This window comes from Bufo bufo, chromosome 1 (assembly GCF_905171765.1).
Source record: "Bufo bufo chromosome 1, aBufBuf1.1, whole genome shotgun sequence".
NCBI lineage: Eukaryota > Metazoa > Chordata > Amphibia > Anura > Bufonidae > Bufo > Bufo bufo.
Window position 1 is genome coordinate 618,367,178 of NC_053389.1, and position 12,286 is coordinate 618,379,463.

The 12,286-nt window shown below is 42.5% G+C and overlaps 1 protein-coding gene across 1 annotated transcript in view; it reads right to left on the minus strand.

Annotated features, from left to right (window-relative positions):
- Positions 1–5,204: 5,204 nt before the first annotated feature.
- The window catches only part of LMAN1L (lectin, mannose binding 1 like), an 82,135-nt gene continuing 75,053 nt past the window's right edge, over positions 5,205–12,286 (minus strand). Inside the window, exon 14 of the mRNA XM_040414644.1 lies at positions 5,205–5,297. Coding sequence (XP_040270578.1) covers positions 5,277–5,297 — 21 coding nt within the window. The 3' untranslated portion in view covers positions 5,205–5,276. The remainder of the gene's footprint in view (positions 5,298–12,286) is intronic.

Below are 12,286 nucleotides of genomic sequence, written 5' to 3' on the forward strand. Positions count from 1 at the left end.
CAGCTTTCGACGATAAGAATAGTTGATCCTTTACTGTAGAGATTTTCTTCTGTATGGCCATACAGTATTATCGGAGGCTTTTCAATGCAGGTACATCACTTGTTTCACCATACGCGTTATGGGTAGATTCACTCTCCCTTCCTCAGTGGTCGAGTGTCTGCCTGCTCTGCCTCCATTTTTATCCACTCCTTAATTGCTTCCCAAATCTCGGACACCTGTTGTTCATACTACTCCCAGTTGGCCAGGGAATCCTCCCACATAATCAGGGGATAATTCTATACAGCCTTGAATTTTTTATTTTTTTTTCCTTCTTGCAGTTTGGGGACACATGCGTTTTTTGGCCCAGATGTCCCAATTGGTGTGATATATCATTGTGTGAAATATAAACTTGATATCTGATTGCTAACACTTATAAAATTACTTTTTATAATAAAATATTATTAAACAAATTTTCTAGATTAAATATTATGAATTTATCGACATTATTGAGTGGTATTGAATATTCTATCGAATATTTCTACATTGAATTTTCTACCATTCAATTTATCGAATATTTCTATCGAATATATTTTTATAGAATATAGTATCGATCATATCTACCACAATATATGTGACTGTAATGTTGTATACAGGGAGTGCAGAATTATTAGGCAAATGAGTATTTTGACCACATCATCCTCTTTATGCATGTTGTCTTACTCCAAGCTGTATAGGCTCGAAAGCCTACTACCAATTAAGCATATTAGGTGATGTGCATCTCTGTAATGAGAAGGGGTGTGGTCTAATGACATCAACACCCTATATTAGGTGTGCATAATTATTAGGCAACTGGCAAAATGGGTCAAAAGAAGGACTTGACAGGCTCAGAAAAGTCAAAAATAGTGAGATATCTTGCAGAGGGATGCAGCACTCTTAAAATTGTAAAGCTTCTGAAGCGTGATCATCGAACAATCAAGTGTTTCATTCAAAATAGTCAACAGGGTTGCAAGAAGCGTGTGGAAAAACCAAGGCGCAAAAAAACTGCCCATGAACTGAGAAAAGTCAAGCGTGCAGCTGCCAAGATGCCACTTGCCACCAGTTTGGCCATATTTCAGAGCTGCAACATCACTGGAGTGCCCAAAAGCACAAGGTGTGCAATACTCAGAGACATGGCCAAGGTAAGAAAGGCTGAAAGACGACCACCACTGAACAAGACACACAAGCTGAAACGTCAAGACTGGGCCAAGAAATATCTCAAGACTGATTTTTCTAGGGTTTTATGGACTGATGAAATGAGAGTGAGTCTTGATGGGCCAGATGGATGGGCCCGTGGCTGGATTGGTAAAGGGCAGAGAGCTCCAGTCCAACTCAGACGCCAGCAAGGTGGAGGTGGAGTACTGGTTTGGGCTGCTATCATCAAAGATGAGCTTGTGGGGCCTTTTCGGGTTGAGGATGGAGTCAAGCTCAACTCCCAGTCCTACTGCCAGTTTCTGGAAGACACCTTCTTCAAGCAGTGGTACAGGAAGAAGTCTGCATCCTTCAAGAAAAACATGATTTTCATGCAGGGCAATGCTCCATCACACGCGTCCAAGTACTCCACAGCGTGGCTGGCAAGAAAGGGTATAAAAGAAGAAAATCTAATGACATGGCCTCCTTGTTCACCTGATCTGAACCCCATTGAGAACCTGTGGTCCATCATCAAATGTGAGATTTACAAGGAGGGAAAACAGTACACCTCTCTGAACAGTGTCTGGGAGGCTGTGGTTGCTGCTGCACGCAATGTTGATGGTGAACAGATCAAAACACTGACAGAATCCATGGATGGCAGGCTTTTGAGTGTCCTTGCAAAGAAAGGTGGCTATATTGGTCACTGATTTGTTTTTGTTTTGTTTTTGAATGTCAGAAATGTATATTTGTGAATGTTGAGATGTTATATTGGTTTCACTGGTAAAAATAAATAATTGAAATGGGTATATATTTGTTTTTTGTTAAGTTGCCTAATAATTATGCACAGTAATAGTCACCTGCACACACAGATATCCCCCTAAAATAGCTAAAACTAAAAACAAACAAAAAACTACTTCAAAAAATATTCAGCTTTGATATTAATGAGTTTTTTGGGTTCATTGAGAACATGGTTGTTGTTCAATAATAAAATTAATCCTCAAAAATACAACTTGCCTAATAATTCTGCACTCCCTGTATTATTGCTACATTGTTCTTATAAATTTTATTACTTGTATTTTATGGGGATTTAATAAATATTTTCTGCACATGTCAATTTGGTTGCCAAGTGTATGAGTGCCCGCTCATTTTCCTATTACTACATTTGCCTAAAGAGAGGGTGGGTTGATTCCCTCTATATGAGCTTGTAGCACCATACCTTAACTACTTGCTAGTGAGCCACCACAACCTACCACTATGATTGAAATACTGTTTTTCTTTTGTGGATAGAAGGCTCCGATTCCGAGTTATGATACTTTTTATTATGCTAATTAGGCCTTGGGTGCAATTAGGGCATCACCACTGCTCTGGCTGCACTTAAGCTCCACTCCTTTCTGTCACCAGCCCCTCCCTCACTGCTTTGCCACTGCCTGACCCTTTCAATCAAAGCAGTCAGGGAGTATCTGGTCACAGAAAGGACCAGAGTTTGGGTGCAACAAGAGCAATGGTGACATCCTCATTACCCCACAAGTCTAATTTGCATAATAAGAAAAAGTATCATAACTCTGGAATGGAGGCTTTGGATCAACTAAAGAAATACAGGTGAACTAAGGTTTTGAAGCAGTTTGATATGGAGGTAACTGGTGACAGATTCCCTGTAAGGCTGAATGCCTACATTTTTATATTGATGGCTTTGTTTCAAAGTGGTGTACAGAGGCACAATTATAAAAACTGTATCACTGTCCAAACACCTAAAATCACCATTATAGAACACTAACATCAGGATCTCCATTACATTCCCCATATTAGAATGCTACCTTCCATATTACTGTCCATCGCCGATTTTCTCAGAAAAAAACTTTTATTCAATATGTTAATTAGCTTCTGAAGATGCCCAGGGGCGGCGTTCATGCGGCCGGTGCCCAGGCCCCTTGGTGCTTTTCAGACGAAACCCATCCCCTTTCACCCATCTGGCCCACCCTAGGTTCTTCTGATTACTTCCTCCTCTTAGTGAGAAATCCAGCGCCAGCGCCTGCAGATTCGCCGCGCCTGCGCACTTCTTTCCCCATTATGGGCAGAGGCACAAGAGCGTTTAATGCACATGTGCCGGCCCGTACATCACGATAGCCGGCCTTGTGCCTCTGCCCATAATGGGGAATGAAGTGCGCAGGCGCGGCGAATCTGTTGAACGGCGCTGACGCTGGATTTCTCACTAAGAGGAGGTCGTAATAAGAAGGGCGGGCCAGAGGGGTGAAAGGGGAGGGGTTTCATATGAAAAGCGACAAGGGGCTTGGGCAGCGGGCGCATGAACGCCGCCCCTGGGCACCTTCAGAAGCTAATTAACATATTGAATACAAGTGTTTTTCTGAGAAAATCGGCGATGGACAGCAATATGGAAGGTAGCATTCTAATACGGGGAATGTAACGGAGATCCTGATGTAAGGCTCGGTTCACATCAGCGTTCAGCCTTTCCGTTCTCCTGTTCCGTTATAGGAGCAGGAGAACGGAAAGGACGGGTTCGGCACATAACTGAGCCGAACGGAGCCTACGGACCCCATCAGAAGATGATTTTGTAGCGGAGACAAAAGTTGTGCGCGCAGGACTTTTGTCTCCGCTCCAAAATCATCTTCTGAGCGTAAACCTAACTAGCCCCATTATAGTCTATGGGGTCCCTAGGCTCCGTTCGGCTCAGTTATGTGCCGAATCCGTCCTTTCCGTTCTCCTGCTCCTATAACGGAGTACGGAAAGGCTGAACGCTGATGTGCACTCAACCTTAGTGTTCTATGATGGTGATTTTAGGTGAAAGACTCCATTTAAGTTTCATTTGCCTCTATTTGTCACATTATATTGTTTGTTTATTTGTTTAACATGAGTGAATTTCTACTAGTTGATACAGAAAAGGAGCAGCAAGCAGTTTTTGCATACGTACTTGGATAAACCCTGAATAACTAGTTAGCTAAATGTCTCAGCTCCATCTTCCAGCATGTTACAGTATGTGAACAGTAACAATATCTGTAAAAACTGGAACTACAGTAGATAAGTAATGGAAAAAAATAATAATTTGTCAGCTACAAAATGATTGACTTTTATATCCACTTGGTGAAGGATGACCATAATGTTGCATGAACTACAGCTTTAAGAAATGAATTCCTGCACAGACTATTATAAGAACAAGTAATTCTCATTTCTCCCAAACTTAGACTGAGTTTGGTTATTTGCGAGAACTGAGAATAGAACATTTTCGCTGTTTTAATACTAACCGTTGGGTTTCAACAATATGTTCCTGGATTAATAGTTAAAGTGTAACTGCCATTTAATTTTTTTTTTTTATTGAATGTGTAGGGCAAGACAGTGCTGACAGTGCCCATGTGATCTGTATGCTGGGTGTGATGACTGGAGATGCAGGAGAGCCGGCAATGATCTCTTGCATCTCCCAGCGGCTAGATAATTAGCAAGCACACCGGGCATACAGATCGCACGGACAGTGATGTGTACGGATGTCAGACAGGGCAGTATATAGATATATATATATAAAGTATCTATGGCCAGCTTTAGCGAAAATATGAAGGCGGCAGTGAGGGCAGGGCAGTGAGTCCGGAACTTCTTCCCTATGCCGGGCTAAACAGTAAAGATAGGCAACTCAGTGCCAAAAGTCAGTCAGAGTCAATTTTTTCATTAGAAAAGTGCCAAATCAATGTTCATTACATTTGTACTGTCTTTTGGCATTTAACCCATGTACAGTTCCTATTTCATACGAGAACTATGCACAGTACTGTATGCTTGGTACGTGGAGTACCAAGCATGGAAGCAGAATGTTGCAAGGAATATTTCTATTTAAACTACTTTAGAAATGTATTAAAATGCTAGTAGTTGTGCCTCCCCTGCCCCCCCCCCCCCCCCCCCCCCCAAAACACACACACAGTAAAGGCATGCAGTAAAGTCTAAGAAAAACAAGGCTCTCAATATGGCTGGTTGTCTTTCTCTACTAGTCGTAGATTCTCTGTTTTGCATGGAGGAGTCTTGGAAATGGTCGTCCCTGTTGTGGTAGTCTTGTTCCAGTAAGGACTTTCTCTCAGACAAGGAGATCAAGTTCAGCTGTCGCAGTTCTTTGCTTCCTTTTTCAGTATAATTTTTTAGTAGATTTTGTTTGGCTTCTAATGAAGAAAAGAAGCAAATTAATGAATTCCACAAAGTTATTGTTATTGTGTTTTTTCTACAAAGCAGATATCTATAAACCTTAAAGAACCTTCACATCTGTCCACCTCAAATAATTACTTGGAATCACATTATAGTTGTGTACAAAGAGTGAAAGTGGGGCACGCTGGGATACGAGAGTTTTAAGAGGCTTTCCTACTAAATTAAGTAATTGTATAACACTAGGATATGCCATCACGTACTGTGGGGTAAAGATCTGACTGCCTGGACTGCCACCGATCATGTACATAGAGTGGTCGCATGGCTAATCATGTACTGCGGCTTTCCATCAGTGGTTGTGAGCCAAAACTAGGATTGGAGACTCCACAGACATAAAGTATAAGGGAAAGATCTGTTCCTGTTCTGTGTTTAGAGCGGCACCTGGTTTGAGATCAAAATCATTGATGGAAATCACTGACCAAACAATGACTGTGTGAATTAGGGCTTACAGTTCGTTTTCATACTGACCATGATTGCCGCATGTAAACAGCACTTAAAGGAGTTTGCCCATCTGAGACATTGATATCATATCTTTAGGACCCACTCCTATCTCCGGGATGGGGCCCCGCTCTGTTTACCACTCTGGGAATTCGAGAAATACCCAAACGCTGGCATAGCTCTTTCTTGCAGTGCCATAGCAGTGAATGGAGAGGTGTCCACACTTGTGCAGTGAGCTCTCTATTCACTTCTATGGGACTTCAGAAAATAACAGTACCTGAGTGGGACTAATAGTTACAGAAGTCTCACTGATATTTCAAGATTCAAAGTTGCTAGAGGCCCACCAGAGAAGGTGTGGGGAAATATCCTTATTAAAATACAACCTTTATAAGATATGCAATAAAATATACACCAGAGGATGCATCAACAATACAAACATATAAACAAGTGAGGGGTTCTGTGATAGATACCCCACTGATGGTAGAGCAAGGGTAAGAAAAGAAACTGCTGCGCCTGTGTGGACGCAGACAGTCTTACCTGACCAACCAGGTGACTAGGATCAGCGTGGCAACGATAGATGCCTAGGTCAGACGGAGTCTAGAGCAGACGTGCAGTCACGGGAGTGGTGATGCTGTGCCCTATCTCACCCTAGAAACTTGGGGGAAGGGGGCTGCTCCCATACTGCCTGTCTACACAGAGCACTCGCCCTAGAAAGGGCGACCCCGTCAGGATACCTGTCCCTAGTTATGGACCTGATCACTAGTCTATTGAACATGCAGTTACTACAGACCTCCCGACGTGGCACGGAGGCCTCCCCATATGATTGGCCGCCGCTATCATGTGGTATCGGCGGCGGCGTCTGAAGCATGCGCGTGACGTCAGACGCCGACGCTGATGCTTGCAGGGCGGTCTCCTAGGAAGAGGCGCGTTTGGGCTATATTTAAACTCCATGAAGGTATGTGTCAGTGTGGCTGGTATTGGTTGAGGAACCCCCTGAACTATAGGGACATTACCTTTAGCGAGGACCACCATATCCTCACACACCAACGATCAGAGGAACATCTATCCCTCTGCAGCACGGCAATCCTGCACCACGGATGTCAGCTTTTAGGCTCTTATTTCAATCTTTTGAGCCTGTCTTTTTGTAACTACAGGGAGTGCAGAATTATTAGGCAAGTTGTATTTTTGAGGATTAATTTTATTATTGAACAACAACCATGTTCTCAATGAACCCAAAAAACTCATTAATATCAAAGCTGAATATTTTTGGAAGTAGTTTTTAGTTTGTTTTTAGTTTTAGCTATTTTAGGGGGATATCTGTGTGTGCAGGTGACTATTACTGTGCATAATTATTAGGCAACTTAACAAAAAACAAATATATACCCATTTCAATTATTTATTTTTACCAGTGAAACCAATATAACATCTCAACATTCACAAATATACATTTCTGACATTCAAAAACAAAACAAAAACAAATCAGTGACCAATATAGCCACCTTTCTTTGCAAGGACACTCAAAAGCCTGCCATCCATGGATTCTGTCAGTGTTTTGATCTGTTCACCATCAACATTGCGTGCAGCAGCAACCACAGCCTCCCAGACACTGTTCAGAGAGGTGTACTGTTTTCCCTCCTTGTAAATCTCACATTTGATGATGGACCACAGGTTCTCAATGGGGTTCAGATCAGGTGAACAAGGAGGCCATGTCATTAGATTTTCTTCTTTTATACCCTTTCTTGCCAGCCACGCTGTGGAGTACTTGGACGCGTGTGATGGAGCATTGTCCTGCATGAAAATCATGTTTTTCTTGAAGGATGCAGACTTCTTCTTGTACCACTGCTTGAAGAAGGTGTCTTCCAGAAACTGGCAGTAGGACTGGGAGTTGAGCTTGACTCCATCCTCAACCCGAAAAGGCCCCACAAGCTCATCTTTGATGATACCAGCCCAAACCAGTACTCCACCTCCACCTTGCTGGCGTCTGAGTCGGACTGGAGCTCTCTGCCCTTTACCAATCCAGCCACGGGCCCATCCATCTGGCCCATCAAGACTCACTCTCATTTCATAAGTCTTGAGATATTGCTTGGCCCAGTCTAGACGTTTCAGCTTGTGTGTCTTGTTCAGTGGTGGTCGTCTTTCAGCCTTTCTTACCTTGGCCATGTCTCTGAGTATTGCACACCTTGTGCTTTTGGGCACTCCAGTGATGTTGCAGCTCTGAAATATGGCCAAACTGGTGGCAAGTGGCATCTTGGCAGCTGCACGCTTGACTTTTCTCAGTTCATGGGCAGTTATTTTGCGCCTTGGTTTTTCCACACGCTTCTTGCGACCCTGTTGACTATTTTGAATGAAACGCTTGATTGTTCGATGATCACGCTTCAGAAGCTTTGCAATTTTAAGAGTGCTGCATCCCTCTGCAAGATATCTCACTATTTTTGACTTTTCTGAGCCTGTCAAGTCCTTCTTTTGAACCATTTTGCCAAAGGAAAGGAAGTTACCTAATAATTATGCACACCTAATATAGGGTGTTGATGTCATTAGACCACACCCCTTCTCATTACAGAGATACACATCACCTAATATGCTTAATTGGTAGTAGGCTTTCGAGCCTATACAGCTTGGAGTAAGACAACATGCATAAAGAGGATGATGTGGTCAAAATACTCATTTGCCTAATAATTCTGCACGCAGAACCTGCGGTTACATATGGTGCTTATTGTCTTTTTCTACATGTACTGATTTCCCCTGAGGAGTCGACACGACAGAAACGTGCCACGTCGGGAGGTCTGTAGTATCTGCATGTTTAATAGACTAGTGATCAGGTCCATAACTAGGGACAGGTATCCTGACGGGGTCGCCCTTTCCAGGGCGAGTGCTCTGTGTAGACAGGCAGTATGGGAGCAGCCCCCTTCCCCCAAGTTTCTAGGGTGAGATAGGGCACAGCATCACCACTCCCGTGACTTCACGTCTGCTCTAGACTCCGTCCGACCTAGGCATCTATCGTTGCCACGCTGATCCTAGTCACCTGGTTGGTCAGGTAAGACTGTCTGCGTCCACACAGGTGCAGCAGTTTCTTTACTTACCCTTGTTCTACCAGCAGTGGGGTATCTATCACAGAACCCCTCACTTGTTTATATGTTTGTATTGTTGATGCATCCTCTGGTGTATATTTTATTGCATATCTTATAAAGGTTATATTTTAATAAGGATATTTCCCCACACCTTCTCTGGTGGGCCTCTAGCGACTTCAGAAAATAGCAACGTGATCATGCTCGTCTGTTTTCTAAACTGCCATAGCGATAAATGGAGAGCATGCTGTGCTCACATAGTGTGCTCTGCTTTACTTCAGGGGACCCTATTCTGGAGATAGAAGTGGGTCCCACACGTACAGTATCTGACATCTGTGGCATTTCCTACTGATATGCTATCAATGTTGCAAATGGTTCAATCAATAAAGATGTGGTATTTTCAACCAGCGCTAACTTCATAAAAGTAGCTGCTGATACTCGTATACTTCTTTATGTCTATAAATAAGTACTTTATAAGTTGTCCTGCTCCTCATTTGATAAAAGGTGTGATGTGGCTGAATCAGTTCCTGACAATCTTTGCTCTTAAATATCAAGTCACAGCTGTGATTTCATTTTCCCAACACTGAAGAAGTCCTGATGTCTACTCAACTTGTTATTCCAAGACCATCTGTCACATTGTGTCCTATGCAGCCCTGGGAATACATATCACACAGTTGCTTTCCTCTAGTTACTTCTCTTTATATGAACAGTAGAAGTTATACTGTACTTACTAACTCCCCTATAATTCATATCACAGGTTAAGGGAACCAAACACCTTGGTTACTCCAGCTCTATATTTTGGATTTTCCAACATGTTTCACCTTTTTCTTTCTTTTTTTACACATATTTCTGACACCTAGAATTCTTAGCTCCCGCTAAACTGAAATTTCTCACCAATCTATTTCCTTCTGTATTTATCTCACTCATAATCACCACCTTCAGTGATTAAATATAATGCTGCTGAACCCTCAGGGGTGTGGATCCTCAAACTATTCATGCTATGTCTTTTTCTCAGATTGAATATATTGCACAATATTACAGCAAAGAGTGAAAACCTTCTAGTTTCTCAAGCAATATCACAATAACCCTTTATTAAAGGGGTTAGACATATCTGTCTGACATACCTGACATACCACTGTGGTAAAAAAAAAAGCATTTCTCCATTAGGATCACTTGCTTGGGTTTTCTGCTCCAGACAGTACACGATATGAACATTTAAAGGGTATTTTCTATTTGAGACATCTCTGACTGTTTCCATAGGCGGAGCTTCCCACATTCAATATCCCCACCTATGGAAACACTCACGGGCTCCCGTTTCACCAGGTTAGTATACAAGCAGTAGCCTCTAGCAACTGCAGGCTAAGCGGGAGGGGCACCACATGTGTACAACTCTCTCCATTTAAATTTATGGAAGTAAAGGTATATTCGCATGCAACAGATTTGCTGCAGAAATTTCTGCAACTGAAGACCAGTTCTATTAATCTGAATAGGGTTGTTTTGGTGACAAACATTTGGACTTTTGCAAGCCTCATCCAGTCGCAGAAACTTCTAAAACAAATCTGCCACATGTGAATTCACCCTTTGGGTCCATTCACACAAACGTAAGGGCTCTGTACCTGTATTGCAGCCTGCAATTGACTTGAATGGGACCGCGATCTTCAATATACGGAAACACATAGGACCCGGCCTATCTTTTGCAGAATGGAGGCAAGGATCGGTAGCCCGCGGAAGCACTACGAAGGGTCCTATCTTTTGCCGTATCCAGCAGATCACGCACCTATTTAAGTCAATTCCCCATATGTCTACTTCATGTTTGGATCATTTTGGGAATGCCATTTTGGGAATGCCGAATTCAAAACTGATTTTACAAACTTTGTTAACCCTTTAGGCGTTCCACAAGAATTAATGGAAAATAGAGATAAAATAAAAAAATTTCACTTTTTTGGCAGATTTTCCATTTGAATCCATTGTTTCCAGTTACAAATCAAGGGTTGACAGCCAAACAAAACTCAATATTTATGGCCCTGATTCTGTAGTTTACAGAAACACCCCATATGTGGTCGTAAACTGCTATACGGGCACACGGCAGGGCGCAGAAGGAAAGAAATGCCATACGGTTTATGGAAGGCAAATTTTGCTGGACTGTTTTTTTCACACCATGTCCCATTTGAAGCCCCCCTGATGCACCCCTAGAGTAGAAACTCCAAAAAAGTGACCCCATTTTGGAAACTACAGGATAGGGTGGCAGTTTTGTTGGTACTAGTTTAGGGTACATATGATTTTTGGTTGCTCTATATTACACTTTTTGTGAGGCAAGGTAACAAGAAATAGCTGTTTTGTCACCGTTTTTAATTTTTGTTATTTACAACATTCATCTGACAGGTTAGATCATGTGGTATTTTTATAGAGCAGGTTGTCACGGATGCGACAATACCAAATATGACTACTTTGTTTCAGTTTTACATAACAAAGCATTTAAAAATATATATATATTCTTTAGTGTCTCCACATTCTGAAAGCCATAGTTTTATTTATTTTTTGGGCGACTTGTGTAGGGGATAATTTTTTCGGGATGAGATGACAGTTTGATTGGCACTATTTTGGGGTGCGTATGACTTTTTGATCGCTTGCTATTACACTTTTTGTGATGTAAGGTGGAAAAAAAAAATGGCTTTTTTACACCGGTTTTTTTAAATTTATTTTTACGGTATTCACCTGAGGGGTTAGGTCATGTGATATTTTTATAGAGCCGGTTATTACGGACGCAATGATACCTAATATGCCTTCTGACACATCGAGTCCCCGCCACAGCAGCGTGGGGACTCGATGGGCTCACTCAAACACAAACCCCTTCTATGCCGCAGTCAGCGGCATAGAAGATGTTAATCCGCAGCGATCGCCGATCGGCATTAACCCAGGGTGCCTGCTGATTGATTTCAGGAGGCACCCAGTTCCGATCACCGCCTGCCGCACGGCGGTGATCCGAAATACACAGGGCGTACAGGTACGCCCTGTGTCCTTAAGTACCAGGACATCAGGGCGTACCTGTACGCCCTGTGTTCTTAAGAGGTTAAAGCCAAAATAGTGGCGTAAATAAATGTCTTTCATAGAAAAACTTTTTAGAAGAAGTATAAGGTATTCTGCCATAAATACTGCAATAAAATCTCTTAAATGGGTCTGATAACAGCAGATGAGGAAACACAATGTGATCATTTGAACAAAGTAAGGCCTCATGCACACAACCATTCAGTTTTTTGCGGTCCGCAAACCGTGGATCCGCAAAAAACAAAAGCCACCCATGTGCTTTCCGCAATTTGCGGAACAGAAGGGTCGGCCCATTGTAGAAATGCCTATTCTTGTCCGCAAAACGGACAAGAATAGGACATGCTATATTTTTTTTGCGGGGCCACGGAACGGAGCAACGGATGCGCACAGCACATGGAGTG